The 23,479-nt window shown below is 35.8% G+C and overlaps 1 protein-coding gene and 1 long non-coding RNA gene across 15 annotated transcripts in view; one reads left to right on the top strand and one right to left on the bottom strand.

Moving 5' to 3' along the window:
* NEBL (nebulette) overlaps positions 1 to 23,479 on the top strand; it is a 395,085-nt gene that overhangs the window by 304,173 nt on the left and 67,433 nt on the right. For 5 of the 10 annotated variants that reach the window (XM_055353839.2, XM_055353846.2, XM_031015317.3 and 2 more), the window contains 6 exons: positions 944 to 1,045; positions 2,019 to 2,120; positions 10,944 to 11,057; positions 12,423 to 12,527; positions 18,116 to 18,220; positions 20,250 to 20,357. The exons of 3 other annotated variants lie outside the window; for them this stretch is intronic. In XM_055353839.2, coding sequence (XP_055209814.1) covers positions 944 to 1,045; positions 2,019 to 2,120; positions 10,944 to 11,057; positions 12,423 to 12,527; positions 18,116 to 18,220; positions 20,250 to 20,357 — 636 coding nt within the window. The remainder of the gene's footprint in view (positions 1 to 943; positions 1,046 to 2,018; positions 2,121 to 10,943; positions 11,058 to 12,422; positions 12,528 to 18,115; positions 18,221 to 20,249; positions 20,358 to 23,479) is intronic. 2 more of the 10 variants (XM_055353841.2, XM_055353845.2) reach the window with 2 other exon arrangements.
* Positions 1 to 23,479, bottom strand: part of LOC115936010 (uncharacterized) — a 65,216-nt gene that overhangs the window by 40,070 nt on the left and 1,667 nt on the right. For 4 of the 5 annotated variants that reach the window (XR_004071585.3, XR_008669235.2, XR_008669233.2 and 1 more), the window contains exons 2-4: positions 22,228 to 22,333; positions 17,607 to 17,747; positions 5,317 to 5,444 (exon numbers count right to left, since the gene is read on the bottom strand). This is a non-coding gene — a long non-coding RNA (uncharacterized lncRNA). Of the gene's footprint in view, positions 1 to 4,371; positions 4,515 to 5,316; positions 5,445 to 17,606; positions 17,748 to 22,227; positions 22,334 to 23,479 lie in introns of those variants that run through there. The other variant, XR_008669236.2, reaches the window with a different exon arrangement.

The raw sequence follows: 23,479 nt of genomic DNA, 5'->3' as shown, positions 1-23,479 counted from the left end.
ATGCATTCAGAAAGAGAATGTTACTCAATGTAATTGTTTTTATTTTGGGAGGCTCAAGTCATTCCAGTGATATTTATTGGGTGATAAAGCTATCAGTACCTTAGATCTCCTAGGCATGGGCCTTTGAACATTTGAAGGGAGAGAAGGGTGTAGTTGAAAGGGCAAATGCTGGAGAACTACAGAGCTTCACCACCCACCATCCCCAAGGAAATAATTTGCAATATTCTTGTGCTTGGGCTTATCTTGCACCCACTGGGGCTTGAGACTTTGTGATGGGCAAGTTGAAGTTCTTGATGAGGATATTCTGCTTATGAATATAAATATATGCACTTAGATACAAAGACATGCTCATAAAGTGGTAGATATAAAGACCCTTTAAGATTGGTTTTGTGCTTTGGTCTTAGTCTTATTTCTTAGGTAGCATAAATTCAGTTCAAGTTTTTTTTTTTTTTTTTTTTTGAGATAAAGTCCCACTCTGTTGCCCAGTTTGGAATGCAGTGGTGCTATCTTGGCGCACTGCAACCTCTGCCTCCCGGGTTTGAGCGATTCTCCTGCCTCAGCCTCCCGAGTAGCTGGGATTACAGGCGCACACACCATGCCCAGATAATTTTTGTATTTTTAGTAGAGATGGGGTTTCACCATGTTGGCCAGGCTGGTCTCGAACTCCTGACCTCAAGTGATCCGCCCACCTAGGCCTCCCAAAGTTCTGGGATTACAGACGTGAGCCACTGTGCCTGGCCCAAATATGTTAATATCAGTGAGACATAGGTATAGTATAAAGAGTTAATATAGCTATACAAATAGATGCACAAAAAGCCAACTTAAGGTCAGTAGGCTCTCTAAGCTATTATTATGAGAATAAATAATGTTATGAACACTAAGACTAGTAGCTATGTGAAATTACTAATTTATTTATTTTTTAACCAAAACTGTCTCTGATCAGATTTCTTATAGGAAAGACGTGCAGGACACCCACACGTACAGTGCAGAACTTGACCGACCGGACATCAAGATGGCAACCCAGATCTCTAAGATCATAAGCAATGTAACTTCTCTTTCTAAACCTTGAACAGAAATGATTTCTTACTTTTGTAGGAGGCAAAGCATAGCTTCAGTGGTTGGATGGTTCATTTAATTAGTGTAATTAATCAATATAAATGAATACATCTCAATTTCCCCCCCTAAATTACCTATTTTATTGTGTTAATTATTTGGGTATATGCAGAAACAGCCCAAACTCAAATTGGCTGTGGTTAGTGTCATCATACTTTTAGAGAAATAAATACTATTTAGGTATAAGTTGACATTCAGATGTCTCAGCCTGAAAGTCAGGGTTATCAGTCATATGGTCCCATATAATCTCTCCCCTCACCCTGCTCCAAAGACTCTTGCTTGGCCTTGTTTCCATATTGCTGCTGTTCATTGTGTACATTCTCTTCCACCAACACTTACCTTTGTCCACTTCCTACATGGCGTAACTGTTTCTTACCTTCTCTAAGGTGCCCACTTTAGTTAATACCATTTTACTTAAACATGCTGAAAACCCTGATTGGAAATGATGATTTAACTTGAACCAAAAATTTTCATAACGTGGGCTAAATTCACCCTAAAATCAATCATTACTGTATTCAACTGCATGTCAATCAAGTATGGCCAGAACAGTTCCTGAGAATAAACAAAACTATAAAAGCTACCTATATGGAGAGTACAGGGTCTCAATTCCCCAGAAAATTTCCCTAATATTTTGTTTTAGTATTTATATATAATTATAAACAATATGATGACTGAACACTTAGCCTCAAAATTAGTAATTATTTTACTGCAAAAAGTTGAGTTTGTTCATGTAAGCACAGGGTAAAATCAATTTCTGCTTTAGCAGTCAACATTTTAGTGTTTGATGTGTTGTAAGGAATATTAATGAGATGAAGGTCTGTTTTTTTTTTTTTTTTGGCTAATGTCAATGTAGTTCATCATTGGAGGGTAGAAATATTTAACATTGTCTTATTTATTCATTTTAGGCAGAATACAAGAAAGGACAAGGAATAATGAATAAAGAGCCTGCTGTAATTGGAAGACCAGATTTTGAACATGCTGTGGAAGCTTCTAAACTTTCTAGTCAAGTAAGGCTTTAGTGATGATTCCACAATGACTTTATTCAGATATTTTGTTTCTAACAGCATAGGAAAATATTGCATTTTAGATAATATCTTTAATTGCAAGAATAAACAGAGATAGTGTTTCTGAACCCATTTCAGATGGGCTTGCAATCATTATGAATTTCAGTAAAGGAAAAAAATTAAGTCTAATTTTAAGCATAAAACAAAGTTTTCTTTTCTCCAGGCATAAATCTGAACATTTTTCAATGTCTCTAGCCATGTTTTCACATTTCCCTGGATTTCTAGAAGTCATTAATAGTCATACTAAATAATTGTGTTTTAATCTACACACACACACACACACACACAGTTTTTAACTTAGTAATAAAAATATTAATTTTCCCAATTTTCAAGTGCTTTTGTTTAATCACAAAATTTAAAAAGGCAGATGAAAATGAAAAAAACTTTGAAGTCTTATCAAAGAGCATAAAATAAGATCTGAAAAAGTATAAAGGCATTTTATGTTTTTGGCTGCAAGTTTCAATAGATAAAGATGTCAGTTCTTTCAGAATTATATAAATGTCATGCAACTTCTGTTAGAATCCAACAGCGTTTTTTTTTTTTTTCAATATGGATAAAATGATCTTAAAGTTTGTGTGGAAAGAAAATACCAGGGAATAGCCTTTAAAAGTATGAAAATGAAGACCAGTGAAGGGGAACTTAAGTTATGAGTTACTATAAGTTAATAGAAAACCACTGAAATTAAATCAATATGGGATTGGTGTAGTGAGAGATTAAATAATCAGTAGGATAGAATAGGGAGTCCTGAAATAGATTCCAGTATGTATAAGAATTTAATATATGATAAAAGTGTCGATTCAAGTCAGTGGGGAGAAGTTGGATTAGCTAATAAATGGTGCTGACATAACACACCGTCTGTCATGGGAAGAGCAAAATTGGACCCAAATCTTAAACCATACACAAAAATGAATTCCAGGTGGATTAAAAATGTGAATGCAAACAATAAAATAATTTTAAAATCTTCTAAGAAAGTCCAGGAGACTCTATATACCACATAAGGATAACAGAGTTGTTCTTAAGCAAGACCAGAAATCCAGAAGCTATAATAGGTAGGCATATTAACTATGTAAAAATGAAAAACTCTCTGAATGAAAAAGGTAATGTTTGCAGAGTCAACAATAATGTTAACAAACAGTAAGTTTTACACATTTATGGTTTTTTTGACTTTGAAAATACTCATTTGTCAAGTTGCAGAAGTCTTACTTGAATTACATTTCAAAGTGGAGAGATGTAAATGATGAAAGGTATGAAGTCTGATTGAAGAGCATAAAATAAGTCCCGAACAAATGAAAAGACATACTATTCTGTTTGTGAAAGAGCCTTGATACTAAACATCCTAAAAAATGTTAATTCTTTCAAAGTTAATGTTAAAAGCTCTATGCAATTCCAATTGCAATCCAAAAAAAGGGTTTAAAAAATTTAAATGAAATGAAAAACTTGAATAAATTAAATAATTCAGAGTTTATACAGAGAAGGATATGTCTGAGAATAGTTTTTTAAAATATAAAAAGAGAGAAGTCTTCAAATATTTGGAAAAGTACTTCTAATGCATTTGATGAGAACATTTTAGTATTTTAAATATAAGATATCTATAATATACAATATCTATAATATATAAACATTCTTGAAAAGGAATTTATTTTTGTATATAGTTTAAGATTTGGGTCCAGTGTTGTTCTTACCATGAATGAAAAAGATTAATGGCCTAGTAGAAAAACGGGTAAGTTAAATGAATAGATAATTCACAGAAGAGCAAACATAAATGGCCAATCAACAGGCAAAAAGATGCCCAAATTTATTAGTAGAAAGGGAAATACCAACAAAGTGAAAGCAAAATGTCTTTTACACCCATTTACACCCATCATAATGTGTCTTGTTAGTGTGGCGAAGAAAGACGCGTCCTTAGAAAGTTCATGTGTAGGAGGTAGATTTTAGCTAATTTGGATTTAATGTGAGAAGTAAACTCTACTCAAGGGGAAGGCCCCAAATACAGGCTGGGAGTAAGCCTGCCAGGGGACAGAAATCTGATGGCAGAGCCTCTGAGCAAGAGGATATAGTTGTGCACGTATAAAAAGGATTTTGAGAGGAGTTTAGATATTGTGTGATGATGAGTGGGTCAATGTGTATTGATTTTGACTATAAGCCATTGCTTAGAGAACAGAATAGGAATAATGTGTTCATATATATAATTTTTCCCCATTTTTTTATTGTGATAAGATTTATATAACATAAAATTTACCATCTGAACCGTTTTTAAATGTGCGGTTCAGTGGCATTAAATGCGTTTGTAATGTTGTGCTACCCTCACCACCATCCATCTCCAGGACTCTTTTCATCCTGTAAAAGTGAAACTCCATACCAGTTAAATAATAACTCCCCAACGCCCCCTTCCCAGAATAGTGTGTTCTATGAAAAAATAATGATTAAAAAAAGTGATTTCAGAACGCAATTATAGGAAGCATTTTAGGGTTCAAATCCAAAAAGTAAACATCAGAACTACTTTTTGCCATGTTAACTGTAGTCTCTCAGGGAAGAAAGAAGACATCACTGAAGATTTTGAGCAAAGATTGATTGTGAAGAAAATACTTAGGGAATGTTAACATGGTGACACTGGGCAGGAAAGTCTGGCTCACAAGTGGTGAACCTCCCAGAAACCAGCTGGGCTGTGACAGTGGTAACCTACACATAAAGTGATCAGTACCTGAATAGACTCTGTGGCAGTAGGAATGAAAATGAAGTGGACACAACTGCTCCCTGGGAGAGGCAGACATGAGAGATGCCCAAATGCAATTGCCCCTCATAGTAATTGTTTTACAGTTAACAAGGGACTTTCACTTATAAAGCGACTTTATAACTCAGGAGGCTACTGATGTGCAAGAGGTTGGGGACATGTCTGGGTGACACTCGCATTAAAGGGCGGTGACTCTAGGCTCTACATAGTCCCAGTAATGCTTGTTGAAGAGATAGGGGATATGGGCATCACTTCAGATTTCCAGCATAGCTACTGGCCTCTTACAACTTCGCCTTTTTCTGGGGACAAAGATTCCCCATCAGTTACACAGGAGACAAAGCAAATCCCAGAGAAGCAGTATGGTTTGGTCTGGTGGTTAAGAAAATGTACCCTGGAGCTGGGCTGTACCTGGGTTAAACTCCTGGTTCTGTTGCTTGCTAGCAGAGTGATCTTGGACAAATTGCTTCATTTCTCTATTTTTGTTTCCCCATTTGTAAAATGGGGATGACAGCAACGGTATTTACTTCTCAGGGTTCCTGTGAAGGTTAAATGAGTTACTGTGAGTAAAACACTTAAAATGGTGACTGGCCCGTAGAAACATGACATAATTTCGTAGGAATAATTTTACTTTAGGTATTCAAAATAGTTTTCTATTCTACATTTTTAGATGAATTCATGCACAGAGTGGAGAAGGAATATGAACACTGTCTGTGAGATTCTGGCCTTAAATTCATTCCATCACAATCCTATTTGAGAGCCCTTAGAAGAAAGTTTTGACATTTGAGCTTTATTTTCACATTTCAAATTCAATCCACAAAACTTCCCCCATTTGATCCTTACTTGGACTTGAAAGCAGATTTTTTTTCTTCAATCTCAAATTATTTAGCAACTGAGTGATCAGATTCTTAAGCAGGTTGTAATTTTTAACTTACATTATAGCTATCGTATTCATTTTTTCATGTCATGTAAGATTTTATAAGCTGTATAAAACTCACAAGAAAAGGGGAAAGCTGGGAAAATAAATAATAGGAATTCTGGGATGAACTCAGTATATTCCATTTGTATTTTCAGGTATATCAATTATAACAGAAATTTGGGCAGCAAGTTTAGTTTCTTATTTTCATTGAGAGCATTAAAGTTTTTAGTTTCCTCCTAAACTAATGATCAAGGCACATAAATACATAGAAGGCAAATGATTTAGGGATTTAATAACAGGGAGATGAGAATGGATAGAATGCAGGGAGAAAAAGAGCACCACAGCACCAGAAGCATTGTAACAGAGAAGGCAATGACAAGGCAATGGTCAAAGTATGTGGAGATAAGACCTGTCTGATGAAAGGATGGGAACAGAGAGTGAATGGGCAGGGTTCTCACCTTTTATCTGTAAATTGAACTCTGTGGGATTTTACCCAGGAAAGGTAATGAGAACACATACCAAACCCTTCTTATATTAACTTCTACAATAGCTTTGCTCCCATAGTTGTAAACTTTCCCTTTTTAAAATTTGCAATATACATAAAATTATGGCCAGGTTATATTAAAAAGTCATTAAAAAACTAAAGCAAAAAACTCCTATGCCAAGTTGAAGGGATTGGTGCATATGTATCTCAAATTTAAGTACAGTAACTGTTGAAGTCATTGACTTTAAAAATTCTGAGAGTAGTTTATTAATTAATATATCCATAGATCATCTTGTTACTTGGAATTTGTCTATATGATGAATAGATTCCTTGTTCAGTTTTATAACCTCAAGGAAAAGCTATGTATTTATAATAATTAGCATTGTTCTAAAATTGCATTAATACATTGATAAGAATGGGTTTTAAACCTATAAATCACATTATAAATTGCCATGAAAATTTAGTAGTAAGCAGTGGCCTTAAATTGCAAGGGGTATTAATTGGTTTGGAGAATTTACCATTCTCCCATCCTGGCAAGCACTCCCTCCTCCAACCTCGTCACCCTAGTATCAGCTCAAATGTCATGTTCCTGACTCGCCAATTTAAATATTGCTCTCCTCCCCTTTATTCTCTGCTCTTCTTTACAGTTCTTAATACGATTAGTAGTAGTTGCATAATATATACGTGTATGTGTGTGTTTTAGAAATCCATTTCACTTCCCACAAGGCAGGCTCCATGGAGACAGGGCTCATATGCCTTTGATCCACTATTATGGGAAAACAGATTAGGCTGCCAATAGATGTATAGAGCCTGATTAAACCAATATTCTCTGGATCATTAACATTTGGTGCAAAGTCAGTAAGACGTTATTTTGCAAGGAAAATAAGAGCAGAGATATTGTGTTGTGTAAAATTAAGACTTAAAGATATTATTGATTTTATGATGAGTTCTATGTAAAAATCTGTCCTGTCTTCCTTGACAGCTTTTAGTTTGATTTCATCCAAGATTGCTGGGGATTGATATCTATAGATACGTAGTATTGTGTTATTTGCTTACTTTTCATTTTCAATGATAATTAAGGTACACTTATCAAGCTATTTCTTTGCTAAAATGTGTTTATGTGGCTATGGTGAAACACCTTCATTCAGGGTCTGCTTTTTTGTGCCTTTGCTGGCTTTTTGTGATTCTGAGTCACAGATGATGTCAGTATAAAGTTTTGGGTTTGCGTGTTAGACTTCACACATACCCAGGTGCAGTTGTGAGGATCTGGATCCTCATATGAGGATATGCAGATGTAACTTCTCATTTCTTTATATGAGAAGTTGTGCAGTTATGGGGAGCTACAATGCTGTCACTGTAGCTTAACAGTATCCGTGTTTTCTCCAAGTGTGAGCCTCTGAAAATCCTGCTGTCTCTTATAATTCTTTAAAAAACATCTAGGAGTTTGATCCTATATACCTATGCAGTATTTTTTCAAAAGGTGTTATTTCCCTGACGTGATTATTATGCATTGCATGCCTGTATCAAAACATATAATGTACCCCATAAATATAATACATACACCTACTGTGTACCCACAAAGATTAAAAATAAAAAAATTAATAAAAAAGGTGATAAATATTAGGACCACTAGGCACACTAGTCATAATGTAAATAAAGCCAGTCATATGGAGTAACTTCATTTGTTTCCAGAATAATTACGTAGGTATAAGGAGTAACATTGTGTCTTAAAACCATGGCAAAGTCACTCCAATACCTGTTCCTCCCTTTCTCAAATGATCTTAAAACTGAAAGGGTTATGCCTTGTTCCATGGTTGGATAACAAGGTATAGTCAAGGAAAAGCATTTCCTGGATCTCTCAGAAGATGCAAACCTGCATGAGGAGGTAGACACACAGATGTATGAACTCTAGATTGAAAATACAATAGAATGTTGAGTGTGTCTGTGTAGTTGGCGAGTGAACAAGTCAGAAGGTGAGTGATGTGACTCACTTCAACCATTTGGTGATCTTCTTAGTTCATTTTACCTGCATTCTTTACAGAAAGAGAGAGGTTAGAAACAATTGGGAGTCAGTGTCTGGTCCGTGCATTTTTTTATATAATGTAGTTATGTTACTATTGTGGTTCATTTATGAGGGAAACTTGTGTTTTTGTTCCTTAGGCATCCTGAATCAAATCACTCACTGTACTGAACATTCAAACAAGATAAATTTCACAATACAATGCTTATTATTACATTTAATATAAATAGATGAATAACAGATTGATTATTATTTCTTAGAAATGCATAGATGGTCCCCGACTTCTAGTGGTTCAATTTAAGACTGTTTAACATTACCATGGCGTGGAAGTGATACACATTTAGTAGAAACCATACTTCAAGTACCCATATAATGATTCTGCTTTTCACTTTCATTACAGTATTCAACAAATTATATGAGATGTTCTACGTGTGTAAAACAGGCTTGTTATGAGATGATTTGGCCTAGCTGTAGGCTAAGGCAGTTGTTCTGAGCATGTTTAAGGTAGGCCAGGCTAAGCTGTGATGTTTGGTAGGTTAGGTGTATATGATGCATTTTTAACTTACATTTTTAACTTACGGTGGGTTTACTGAGATGCAACCCCATCATAAGTTGAGGAAGGGGTGTCTGTACATATACTTGGGAAAGCATATGCAAGGTTTAATAACAAAGGAATTTATCAGTTTCATTTTCAAATACTCTAGTGTAATTATGCTGGAAACCTCAGAGTTTGCAAAAACAGTATGATGGGCTCTCTGTGTGCAAAGATCATATAACCTACTTTTACCATTTAGCTAATACAGTGTTAATGAATCTGGCTGAGTCAGAAGTGTCATTCCAGCGGAGGGCTATTGAAGAGTCCACCATCTTTGTTCAGTGAATATCCTTTAGGCACAACAAACTTAGAGACAGAACCAGTGACTAAAATATGGTAAAAGTATAGCAGAAGGGTGAAGAGGGCAATAAGACTGTGGCTGGGCGCGGTGGCTCACGCCTGTAATCCCAGCACTTTGGGAGGCCAAGGTGGGTCAGGAGATGAAGGTCAGGAGATCGAGACCATCCTGGCTAATGTGGTGAAACCCTGTCTCTGCTAAAAATACAAAAAATTAGCTGGGCGTGGTGGCGAGCACCTGTAGTCCCAGCTGCTTGGGAGGCTGAGGCAGGAGAATGGCATGAACCTGGGAGGTGGAGCTTGCAGTGAGCTGAGATCGTGCCACTGCACTCCAACCTGGGTGATAGAGTGAGACTCTAAGACTGTATATTTAAGGGACGACCAGGCAGAGTGAATCATTGCTTTTGTGCCAGCTACTGTATAAAGTACTGAAGGAAATCTAAATTTATTTCATTTGTAATTTTGTTATTGATTTCAAGACACAAAATAATTTAAAAAGTCAGTTTTTCTTTTTTTAAAGAGGTCTTGCTGATTACTTAAAATCAATTTGTAAGGTATTGAGAATATCAGAAAGTTGTTATTATCGAATGGAACCAGAACAGAAAATATTCCCTGTAAACCATCTCAAAATATTTACCAAATGCTGTATTCCCACCAAGATTTTCTCTAGCTCTCTCTAATAGGTTCCAAACATGTGTCCCTGAAGGAGACCATCACCCTATGCACGCCTAAAATATTTGATGAGAGTCATCCCAAATTGCTTTTTAATAAAGTCTTCTGCAAAGCAGAGCCTTTAGATGTATGAATAAAGGTGCATTATCAGAATGTTGTTAGAAAACCAAACATGGTAATAATTATAACATCAGAAAAATATTATGAGAGAACAAAACAGCTTACTTTGACCTGTGAAATCAATACACCCTTTCCTGGCTACAGTAAGTTAAAGAGGGTATGACATGTGAATAGCTAGGTTTTTTTTTTTTTTTTGTAGTGAACTTGTGTTTATATTCTAATTAGTTATGACATGCATTCTCATATTTCTCTATACATGGAGAAAAATATAGTCCTACCAAATAAGTTGATAATCCCTTTTTGGTTGTTTTAAGAGTGCTTTAAAAGGAGAAAAACAATTTAGAGAGAGTATTGGAGATGGTTTTCCTGCTGAATAAATTGTGGAGTTAAAGCAGAGAAAGTTTTACATTGACATTAAGTTGACCCAGGACATTTCAGAAAATGTAATTCCTAAAACTAAATTTTTGAGCAAATGAAGTACAGGAAATGATGAGAAAAACTGTGGTACACGTCATGCTCTTTATTTGGAATAATTCCCTTAGGAAAACTATTTAAATTCTGGGGCCTAGAATCTATTTTCTAAATGTGTTAGACCTTAAGACATTTGTGGTCTAGGTTTCTAACTGATCATAGATTATAGAAATGCAGAAATGAAAACTGACATTTAAAAATCTTGGTATTTTAGTGCATAATTCTCATTAATAGGATTTGAGTTCATGCCTAATTGCATTTGTGATCAATGTAGAAGCAGTTTTTTTTATTAAAAATAAAAAACTTTTGTGCCTAATTAAGCTTTATAGAAGGCGATGGATACCAGGAATTTACACTTTGCAACATTCATTTTTAAGGTAGCTTTTATTTTATCTACGTGAAAATCATATATGTTACTTTTAAATGTAAAGATACATGTACTATTTCTCTTTTATGACAGATTAAATACAAAGAAAAATTTGATAATGAAATGAAGGATAAGAAACATCATTACAATCCTCTTGAAAGTGCTTCTTTTAGGCAGAATCAGCTTGCTGCTACATTGGCGAGCAATGTAAGTTGTAATTCATAGAAAATTATTTTCAATATCTTTTGATTCTTGTTTTTTTTAGAATCGACTGTGTTGTAATTACTGATACTTAGCTTCCAAGTAATTTGTAGTTGAACTGAAGCATATTTTTCTAAAGCTTTTTCTGAGAAAAATATATTATTGTAATTAATTTTTAATGGTTACTGATTACTAATTAGTTAATAAGTAGGAATAGTGTTGCAAATGAAGTTATTATATCTGTTCAAGAGTGGAAATAGATTATAGAATTTTGCAGAGAAGTGGTCTGTATTAACACAAATTAGTGGTTAGGACAGTAGTTACCTCATGTAATTATGGCTATGAAATTGAGTTTATTGTAAAGTACTGCCTGGTACATGGTAATTTATCATATAAAGAAATTTTTAGAAATTTTACTTTAATGCCTTACAATTTTTTTATCCCTTGTGTAAATGCTGTGAAATACTTCCTTATGTAATTTGTTTTCATTCCGTGTTTTTAAAAATAATCAAAATTCATTTTACAAGAAATGATGTTTTAAATTCTTGTTAGAATGAGAGTATAAAAACAGCAACATCAGAAAATTGATTACTTTGCTATAGTTGAAAATATTTAGATTTCCTTCTCAAGTATAAAAATTATGTATTACTGATCTGTTGCTTTCTTAGAAATAGAGATGAAATATACTTAAAGGAACATGGAACATAGTGCTGAAAGCTAAAGGTTTGGAGTCAGATTGCTTGGATCTAAATCCTGTTTTATCACGTATTACTATGTCTTTGTCTTTCTATGCCTCCGTTTTCTTATCTATAAAATGGGGCTACTTAAAGTACCTACTTAATAAAGAGGTTATTGTGGAGATTCAATACTTAATACATATAAAGGAATTTAGAAAAGTGGCACATAGTAAGTGTGTGATATGCTTGCTATCAATAGTTTATTATTACTGGTATTGTATTTTCAAAAAGTTGCTTTAAAAAAGCCTGTGGTGATAGGATGGGAAACATCACAATCCTCAGATCTCCACAAAGCATAATTGAAATACTGTAGTAATTTCTAAAGAATAAAGTGGCTATTCTCTTTATTTTTTGAAAGCAGAGTTACTGTGAAAATTACTTTTTTCTGTTAACATTACCCTTCCTGAATATGTAAATAACAAAAGGAATTATCCAAGTATTCTCAAGCCCATATAGAAATAACTTTTTAAAATTCATTCAGTAGTAAATCAGCACCATCTAGTGGCTCCTTGTAAATTCGTCTGTCAATTTACCACTAAATAGTCCTACTTTATGATGTATGAAAAATGCAATAATGCAAAAGCATAATATTTTCTTCTCCTAGATGGTATTTTGTTCCATGTTATTTTCATAGGTGAAGTACAAGAAAGACATTCAAAATATGCATGATCCAGTTTCAGATCTCCCAAATTTGTTGTTTTTAGACCATGTTTTGAAAGCCAGCAAAATGCTCAGCGGCGTAAGTGGTTCATCTAGTGGCAACCGTAGTTGCCTTGTGGCTCCAAGAAGCCAATATGTCTGCAGCGTTCATGTGCTCACCTGCTTCCTTAGAAGGCCTGTGCCTCACTCCTCCCTCGATAACTAACCCATTGAAAAACAGTCCTCTGCTTGCAGAAATCCCACCAGAGCTGTCACTTTGCAAAGGAGGTTCTTGCTTGCTCTCCAGTATCTCCTGCATACAACTATACTTCAAAGTGTCTGCACAGTGGCCTTTCCATCATTCTTCTTTCCCTTACTTCATCTGTGTTAGATTAAAGCCGCTTGAAGTTCAGGCTCTCAAGTCAGGGATATTTTATTTTATGCAGGCCAGACCAGAGTGTCTTGTATTTAGTATGCCTTCAGTAGCATGAAAAATTGTCTTAGTCTAAACTGTATTTTCTCTGCAAATAATTCCTAACAGCATTTATACTGCATTGACACATTGCTTTTAGTGTTGTCATGGTTTCCATGTTCTCGGTCAAGGCAACCAGAAGAGAAGGGTGAGTTCTTCATGTCTTGATGAAAATATCTGGGTGCACTGCCCACGTGGTCAGTCCTGCAGGACTCTCACTATGCTGAATGCTGTTTCAACCCATAGTACATCAGGACCCTGACTTCGCTAGCTCTCGTAACTGACAACCCTAAGTCACATTTGGCTCCATTTTGTACATCTCATGGTGGCAATGAGCTCTTATTTGACCATAAGTTATTTCCATACCTATTTTAATAATCACTTTCTCACTCACTTGCTCAAAATTAATCATAATTTATTGAATATCTGCTTTGGGCCAGGCATAGATTAGATGCAGAAATATATGTTGGGGAAGACATGAGAAAAAATGAAGATAGTTGTCTTCAGTTGATGGGCCTAGACTTAGAAATCTATAGGCAAAACTTAGTTTCCAGACAGTTAAATAAGGAGATACAGCTTCAGGTCAATTTTAGAAATAATCTATACTTGGCTTCAGTGTTTTGAAATGTGTGTTTATTATTTTGTAAGCCTCCTTTCTGGAATATCACTGCCACTGTCTTCCTTCCTTAATGGTATTATGCATGCAAATAATTCATACAGAGTTTTTGAAAGTTTATTTTTTTCTGGCTGGGCATGGTGTTTCATGCCTGTAATCCCAGCACTGTGGGAGGCGGGTGGATCACTTGAGATCAGAAGTTCAAGGCTAGCCTGGCCAACATGGTGAAACCTCGTCTCTACTAAAAATACAAAAATTAGCTAGGCGTGGTGGTGGGCATCTATACTCCCAGCTACTCAGGAGACTGAGGCAGGAGAATCATTTAAACTTGGGAGGTTGCTGTGAGCTGAGATGGCACCAATGTGCTCCAGCCTAGGCAAGAGTGAGACTGTCTAAAAAATAAATAAATACATAGAATAAGATAAAATAAAAATAAATTTATTTTTTTTCTTTAATCATTGGTCCTTGGATGAAAAGCAGTGTTCCCAGGCTATTGAACAGGGAATGGAGATTAGAGGAATATCTGGAGGGCCCAGAATTGGCAGTCAGTTCCAGGACACTTACATCATGCTGGCTTGCACTTCAGTCTTCATTCCCACACCTCTTTGTACATTCCTCTATTCCTTGAGTGTCTCTGTTTCTGTCTTTTTTCTCCATGACTCATAGATATGCTTCTAAAATTGATATATTTCTATTCCCTGAGCCCCCTGCTTTCTTCACATTCATTCTTTGGCGTCCAGTTTTCATCGTGGCAGTGGCATTTGCCCTTGACCTTTCTCTAGCCATACTTAAATTCAATTTCCTAGGGACATGGGGATTCATGTGTAAATAAGCCAATAAAAATATCATGGTGGTAATTTCAACATTTGGTGGCTGGAAGAAAGCGTGCCACTCCTATGCAATATCTCTTTTCAAGAACGTTGACCTTTATTTTATAATAACAGAGAAAAAAATGGCAGTCTAATATAAATTGTTTCTATCATCTCTTCAACAGAGAAAACACAGCAAAGTCATATGTTACTTATTTCATGTATCATATATAAAGTTTAGATCTTCATTTAGGTGGTGCTTTTGCCTAGAGGACAGATTTCTTTTTCCCCATAGACAAATTGTGGTTGACTACTTCCTGGGAGAGAAAGACTTAAAAATGTGTTCCTTTTGAAGTGTCTCCTTACAAAGTTGTGTACATTGTATAAAGCTGTATACATTTGCTCAAATTTATTGTATATTAGAATGGCCTCCTTTATCTAGCATTTGTGAAGAAACAAAGAATAGCCTACTTTAACATTTTAATGTAAAGAATTGGAATTTTGTTGATTTATAAATTAAAAGATTGAATAAGATTGCTCAATAAGAGATATTCTGCCAAAATTATCCATTTGTCATAGTAGCTATTGTTTTAAAGACCCCTAGATGTCTTTAGCAACATCAGAATTACTTTTATTTTAACCCAAACTCTAAAGAGTGATATGAGTGCCTTAATTAGTGTGTAAAACCATTCTAATTAAAGTTTTGGAAAACATTTTCCCGTGGAAAATGGACCTCTGGTAGTGTTCAGTTTCTTTCACAACTTTACATAAATTAAGAAATATATATTTTGTGTTACTCTGTGTATCTCCCACTAGGAGGCAACAGAGACTGTTATATAGGGAAAGACACGCATTCAGAGTTCTTTTGCAGATCTTAATTCAATTAAGTTTTCCTTGTTTTTTTTGCTTTTATTTTTGTTTTCTTAAATAGGAGTTTCTGAAATTCTTTGTAACTAAAATGGATAATTGTGTTGGGAACAATATTTACTGAATTTTTCAGTATATATTCATTATTTTACATATATTTATATGTATTTGTTGTGGATTTTAACTCAGTAATGGACTATGTTGTAGCTTGTTACATTCATGATTATTTTATAAATACATATTACAAGATAACTTCTAATCAAATTATAAACTCTATATTATTATCTTTCTTTCCAGATTTTAACTGGTTAAAAAAAAAAAACTTTTTTTTTTTTTTTTTTTTTTTTAAGACGGAGTCTCGCTGTTTCCAGGCTGGAGTGCAGTGGCGCGATCTCAGCTCACTGCAACCTCCGCCTCCCAGGTTCAAGCAATTCTCCTGCCTCAGCCTCGTGAGTAGCTGGGACTACTACTACTAGGTGCACCCCACCACTCCCAGCTAATTTCGTATTTGTAGTAGAGATAGAGTTTGACCATGTTGGCCAGGGATGGTCTCGATCTCTTGACCTCGTGATCTGCCTGTCTCTGCCTCCCAGAGTGCTGGGATTACAGGTGTGAGCCACCGCGCCTAGCCAAAAAAAGGCTTTTTTAAAAAAACATTAGAGGAGCCAAAATTTATAACTTGTTTCCTTCAATCACGATGTACTCTGTGGGCTAGATGCAGTAGCTCCTGTCTGTAATTCCAGCATTTTGGGAGGCCAAGGCAGGAGGATGGCTTGAGGCCAGGAGTTTGAGACCAGCGTGGGCAGCACAGTGGGACCCTAGCTCCACAAAAAATAAAGAAATTAGCTAGGCATGATGACATGCACCTATAGCCCCAGCTACTTGGGAGGCTAAGATGGGAAGATTGCTTGAGCCCAGGAGGTCAAGGCTGCAGTGAGCCATGATCCCTCCACTGCACTCCAGCCTGGGTGACAGAGCAAGACCCTGTCCAAAAAAAAAAAAAAAAACAGTACTGTATGAACATTTTCATGACCTTCCTGGGGGGTGCTTTCCTCCCTGATTTTATTCTGGTTAGGTTTGGGGGAACATATATTGCAGCTCCCTAATTGACTGGAAGCACCTGAGGCCAGGCTCCCTCTGGAGACTATTGCTTTGTCCCACTAGAAAGGGTAGCTCTCTTGTGGCAGGCCACTTGGGCATCTGTTCCATTCCTAGCACTGAGCTTTGTTCCTCTTTCACTCTGAAATCCGTGGAGCATCCCGTAAGATCAAAATGCAAATTTCCTTATGGCCAGCTCTTTCCTGCTCCCTTTCAAATACTGTTTTTGGATCCCTCCACTCTATTGCCATTTTTCCTGGTACCCCATTGTCTAATAAGCAGCTGTCTTTAGCTTCTTAAGTCTCTGTAGCCTTGAGTCTTTAAGAGCTACCATTTACTACTAAAGGTCTTTTCCAAATAAGGCAAAATAACAAAGTGTCCAATCTCCAATGATAGAAATCATGAAATAATAATTTTTAAAATTTTCTAATTAATAATTGTTATTGATACATAATGGTTGTATATATTTATGGGGTAAATGTAATGTTTTGATACAGGCATACAGTGTGTATTGATCAAATTAGGATAATTGAGGTATCCATCAGTTCAAGCATTTGTCATTTCTTTCTGTTAGGAACATTTCAATTCCACTCTTAGTTATTTTAAAATGTACAATAAATTATTGTTAACTATGGTCACCCTATTGTGGCATTGAATACTAGATCTTAAACTCATTCTCTCTAACGGTATTTTTGCACTCCTTAACCATGTCCACTTTATCTCCTCTCCCCACCACTCTTCCCAGCTGCTGGTAACCATCATTCTACTCTGTCTTCATAAGTTCAGCCTCCCAAGTAGCTGGGGCTATAGGTGCATGTCACCATGCCCAGCTTATTTCTTTATTTTTTGTAGAACTGGGGTCTCACTATTTTAGCTCCCACATATGAGTGAGAACAAGTGAAATCTGTTGTTCTGTGCCTGGCTTATTTCACTTAACATAATGACCTCCAGTTCCATCCATGTTGTTGCAAATGGCAGGATCTCGTTCATTTTTGTGGCTGTATGGTATTCCATTGTGTATATGTGCCACATTTTCTTTATTCATTCATCTGTTGATGGACACTTAGGTTGCTAATGAAACAATTTTTGTCATATTGCTGCCTGTTACATTTAGCATCTTTCAGTGGCCAAACTTGGCATCCCTGTTCAATTTGGTGTCTTCCAAATTCAACTTTTAGTCTATATGTCCAAATAGTAGCCTTCATCCAATTTTTTCACCTTAAAAACTCAACTGACTGTTCCCAGATTTCTCAATTTCTCTTTCAGGCACCTTTTACCCTTTCCTTTTAGGAACAATAGTTGACTTATTTCTCTTACATTTTCCTTGTGCCTCTCAATCTTCTTCGTGGTGGAGTCTTTTTGTATAGGACTTTTTTATTCCTTGCCTCTGGGTTTCTTTTCCTCTGTTCTTTTTGCTTTTCTTTCCTTCTCTTCTTTTGAACAGTATTAAACATATTCCTGTCATAAGATAAGAGCAAGACAAATTGCTTTTATTTTTCCCCACTTTACCTATTTCCACGTGTCCTAGCGCTAGCTTTCCGTTGCCACACCCTGGTGTTGTGAATATCCGTTACATTATGTTTGCGGTTAATTGTCCTCTGCCTGTCTTGCGTGTTTCATATGCTGACCTAGAGCGGGTCTGTCTTGCATCGTCTGTGTATCTCAGTGTCAGAAACCTCCTACCTGCCAGCCAACTGCAGATATGGGGACTTGGCAACAGCTTTGCAGCTCTTGGTGGCTTGTAATGTGCAGTTTGTATTTCTAAGTATTGATGGCTCTAATCAGTCTCTTTGATTCTAAATTTATTTTCCCATTCTGTATTTTAGCGAGAATATAAAAAACTCTTTGAGGAAAACAAAGGAATGTATCATTTTGATGCAGATGCTGTGGAACATCTGCACCATAAAGGCAATGCCATCCTCCAAAGTCAGGTACGCACTTGCCGGTACCTACCCTCCCTGCCAGGAACCCGTAACCATCCTGAGGCCCGCCGCTCACTGCCGTGCGTCTTAACTGAGAAAGTACAGTTCCAGAAAAGAATAAATCCTGAGAATATTAACATTACTTTTGAAAATCTCAAACACTATTTGCTGTGTATGTATTGGGGTCAGGGGAGCTTGAACCATATTTCAATCTAAAGGCATTTGGTAAAATAACCGTTAATTCACATAATTAAAAAGTTCCAAGATAGGAATTAATTAAACTATGGTCAAACCACATGATGATTTAAATTTTTCTAGTGTCTTGATTTGTCATTTTGAGCAGTAACATTAATTTTCCAGGTGCAAGGTTTATTATAATTTCTTATTTCAATTATAAGTGTTATTAAAAGGGAATACAATATTACTAATGTATTCTTGATTAATATTTTTTCCAATATGAAATTCTAGGTACCCCCGAATAAACTTAAAAAAATCTTCTCTCTAGCATACTTTAAAGTTGTTATTTTTTTTAATTCTGAGCTTAAATAGTTGCAAAAGATGTCAGTTCCAGCATCTGTTAAGATAAAATATTATATCACTCTTTTAAATGTATTCTGTGGAACTTAAAGTCCATAATAATTTCGTACTCACCTTCATTGGTTTTAAAAATATACGAAAGTTCCCCTTTAAGTTTGGAAATATACATCATTTCTAAAAATTTCTTATTTTCATTTCATTTATTTCACAAAATTTTTGTTTGAGATGGAGTCTCGCACTGTCACCCTGGCTGGAGTGCAATGGCGTGATCTCGGTTCACTGCAACCTCTGCCTCCTGGGTTCAAGCGATTCTCCTGCCTCAGCCTCCCGAGTAGCAGAGATTACAGGTGCATGCCACCACGCCTGGCTAATTTTTTTTTTTTTTGTATTTTTAGTAAAGACGGGGTTTCACTATATTGGCCAGGCTGGTCTCAAACTCCTGATCTTGTGATCTGCCCGCCTTGGCCTCCCAGAGTGCTGGGATTACAGGTGTGAGCCACTGCACCCGGCCATTTCACAAAGTTCTATCCTAGTGGTGTATGCTATTATACTTCCCGATACTTTATTGATCACTCTATCATACTCTTTGCAACAAAATTATGTCTACAAATAGGTATTTTAAAATGTGTCATATTTCCTGTTTCATAAAGTTCTAAGTTTGAAAAATTTCTCTTGGGTTGAATTATCATTAACATTATTATTTTAATAACAAGAAATAATTTTATAGATAATTATTAAACATAAATTTTATCAAGAGCACATTTCTGAATGAAATGAAGTATAAAAACTTCTATGAGTTTAACTTTGAACGGTATATTGCTTAAAAAGCCAACCATTGTGATGGCTTACATATTATTTTTTGTTATTGGAAGATAAAAAATATCACTCATTTTATAAACCGAAGTAAGATGAGGATTAGACTGTAATTGAATTAAATAATTAATAATATGATATTAAATATTGCATAGTGAAATTGATATAAATCATATAAGGTCTGTGTGAGTGTTTTACTCAGTGTCTATGAAAAAATTCAGCATCCCTGGAGGACGTCATCCTCCGTTTGACAGAAAAAATAGAGAATCATATGTATGTTGTCTTTCTTGTTCTTGATTTACCAATAGACATCAGTGCAACCTCAAGGATCTCTCTCTTTCTCACACCTGCTACCTATGTGTGTATGCCATTTGCATATACATGTATAACCCCATATATATGATACATATCTATATATTCCAGCCATTTGACAAGATACTTTATACAACTCCTAGAACTACATTAGTTAGTTGTTCTAAATTATTTTTATCCCTTAAGAAATTTTATATTACCTGTTTACTTTCCTTGTGTGTCATTAACCAAAGGGAACCCAGTGATCAACCTAAATGGCCAGAATAATATGATTTTAGACAACAAGATGACTAGTTTTGAACATATATTTTTTCTTAGTTTGCTCTGTTTGTATAAGGACTTTCGATTTGTATATGCTTTTCTTTTTCCAATGAAGGTGAAATATAAAGAAGAATATGAGAAAAATAAGGGAAAGCCAATGCTTGAATTTGTTGAGACACCATCATATCAAGCTTCAAAGGAGGCTCAAAAGATGCAAAGTGAAGTAGGTCAATTAGTTTGTTACTAATTGTTTAATGTAAATTTGATGTTTTGTCATTTGAAAGGATGCAGAATGTTCAGTGGGTCTGGAAGAAAGAGTGCTGCTGTGGGCAGATTCAAGGACCTGCTTTCTAGACCCAGCCACCCACTGCCTGGGATCTTGTCTAGGTCATTGAGTTTATCTGGTCCTTAGCTTTTCTCATTGGTGAATTGGATCTCAAGCTAGATGAGCTTTTAAAATCCCCCTCAGTTCTAATTTTCTATGATAATATAACTGACACTTTCAAATGTTAATTTTACCTTTTGCCTTTCAGATGTTAATGTAAAACTATGATGAGTTCATAAAAACTAAAAACAAATAGCTGGTTGCTTTATTTACCTGGCCCCCTTTTTTTTCAATGAAAATAGAACTAACATTTTTAAAATACTTACTACATGCTAGGTAATATGCTAAGAGTCTCATATATGTCAGCTCATTTATTCCTCAAAGTAATGATGCTAGGAAGGTGTTCTCTGTAGATTAAGAATGTGTCTACTGAAATTGTCTTAGATGAAATTCTGTATCCAGTAAATGTTAATGTTTTAGCACCTGGTCAAAATCATGAATGATTCCCTTTTCTCTTTAGTCTATGTTTTAGTCCGTTTTGTGTTGCTATAACAGAATACCACAGACGGGGCAATTTGTAAAGAACAGAGATTAATTTCTTTCAGTTCTGGAGGCTGGGAAGTTCAAAATCCAAGGATTCACATCTGTCAAGGGTCTTCTTGCTGAATCATCCCATGGCAGAAGGTGGAAAGACAGAGAGTGCTTGCACACGCCTTAGAGGAGGAGATGGGAAACTCATCCTTTTATCAGGAACCCAACCCCATGGTAACAAAACCATTCCCATGATATTGGCATCAATCCATTCATGAGGCAGAGCCCTATGGCCTGATCACCTCTTAGAGTTCCCATCCCCCAACAGGGTTGCAATGGGGATTAAGTTTTCAACACACGAACTTTGAGGGAACACATTCAAAGCATAGGCAGCATATTTGATTGATTTTTTTTTCTAATAAACAATTAAGAGTGTTTTCTACTTACCTACTTTATTCTCAACCTAAGATTATGCTAAGTAACATCTTGATATTCCCCACACTTTTTTTTTCTCTGTTCCAGTGAGACTTATTTGTGTGTGTATGTGTGTGTGTTTTCCTTCTTACCTTTTCAGGATCAGACACACAAGGTTTTGTCTGCAGCCTATATCAAAGTTTTGTGGGTGCAGCTGGGTTCTTAATGCAAAGGGACAGAAATAGTGGATGCTGGTCTCAGTCCAATATAGCCTTGATGCTTCATGCTAGGCATGCTCAATGAATAAGATCCTTTCTGTTGCCCAATAACAACATCAAAACAGGCAGAAATGATAACTTGTGGACAAAAAAACTCTCAGGAATTTTGTAAGCATTACCTATGCTATTTGTTGAAATGTTATAATTCATCTTCTTGAGAAAAAGGCACTCAGATATTACCATGATTTATTGAATAGACAAAGTTGTTTAATTTCTTCTTCAAGCAAAAAGGAAAAAGAATTACTTGTATTTTTCATGTCTTATTCAGTGGTCTCCAATCTTTTTGGCACCAGGGACTGGTTTCATGGAAGACAATTTTTCCATGGACTGGCGAGTGGTGGTGGTGTTGGAGGGGATGGTTTTAGGATGAAGCTGTTCCATCTCAGATCATCAGGCTTTAGTTAGATTCTCATAAGGAGTGCACAGCCTAGATCCCTTGCATGCACAGTTCATAATAGGGTTTGTGCTTCTATGAGAATCTAATGCCACTGCTGATCTGACAGGAGGCAGAGCTCAGGCAGGAATGCTCCCTCACCCTTGCTCACCTCCTGCTTTGCTACCGGGTTGCTAACTGGCCATGGTTGATATTGGTCCATGGTCTAAGGATTGGAGACTCCTGTCTTGTATCTTCTTAAGCCAACGAAGAGGAATCTGATAAAGAAATATGAAGTAACCATTTTGATTAAATTAGTTATTTGTTTCAAGTGGATTGATACTAGTGAATTTGGTCAAAGTTCAGAAACCCTACAAAAATTTACATTTAATGGAATAAATTTCCCTAGAATACCTTTTCTTCCTTTAGATAATAGTTTGTAAACACTGTATAAAGTATACAAAGTATTTTATACATTCTTTTCATTGCTTTACTATCTTCCACTGCAGCCATACTTTTTGGATGGAGTAGAGCCACTCAATGAATGTCCCCGTTTTGTAGAGATAATGTGGCCATTGTCACTGACCCACAGCCCGGAGAAAGGTTTCTGTTTTCAGGAGCTATCATAGTGCTTTTGCTTAGTGGGTCTTCTGAAAGGTTAACCCATTTCCCATTTAGAAAAAAAATGTGCAGTTTGCTGCCAGCACTGATTTAATTTTACATAGACATGCTCTTTGAGGCTGAAACAAATCGGACCTGATTTTCAACGTGAAAATAAAATATAAAAACTGTTCTTGGAGTTATTTCTAAACAGACCTTGTCTCTAATTCTAATGGAACAGACAGGTTTATAATGTTACGTTAGGATTAGAGACAAGAGTATTCTTGAGGCAAAAGGGAAATGGGTTAAGACAGTATGAAGTTGTTAACATGCATTTTCACTGAAAGACACAGGGATCAAAAATCACTTTCGTTTTCTGAGAACATTTCTGGCAGCATCAGTATTTCAGGCTGGACCTCCTCTTCTAGTTTCCTCCCCTGCCCCTTTCCCTTTACCCCCTCCCCTCTTCTTTGATCCTCAGCCCTAGAAACATTCATGCTGAGCAACCTTTTATCATTCTGGTTGCACAGTTTCTTAACGTTCTTATTTCCTTCTGTGGATAACTTTCCTTTCACTGATAAATCCAGAAACTTATAATTCATGATTAATATATTCAAATACTATGTTTCTGTAGTAGAAATGATAGTAATTTATGATTTGGTATTTTAGATAGTCTCTCTTTTCTTCACCCAACTTCTTCTCTCACTCTTGCCAAGTGAGACATGTTTTCCCTGACATATATTCCCTTTAATTATAGTCATTGACTATTAGATGTTTTAGGCTCAACCATCATTTCTTGAGGAGAGTGAAATCTTTCAGTAGAA

This window comes from Gorilla gorilla, chromosome 8 (genome assembly GCF_029281585.2).
Source record: "Gorilla gorilla gorilla isolate KB3781 chromosome 8, NHGRI_mGorGor1-v2.1_pri, whole genome shotgun sequence".
Taxonomy (NCBI): domain Eukaryota; kingdom Metazoa; phylum Chordata; class Mammalia; order Primates; family Hominidae; genus Gorilla; species Gorilla gorilla.
The sequence above is the reverse complement of the archived record's forward strand: the minus strand, read 5'-3'. Positions and strand labels throughout refer to the sequence as shown.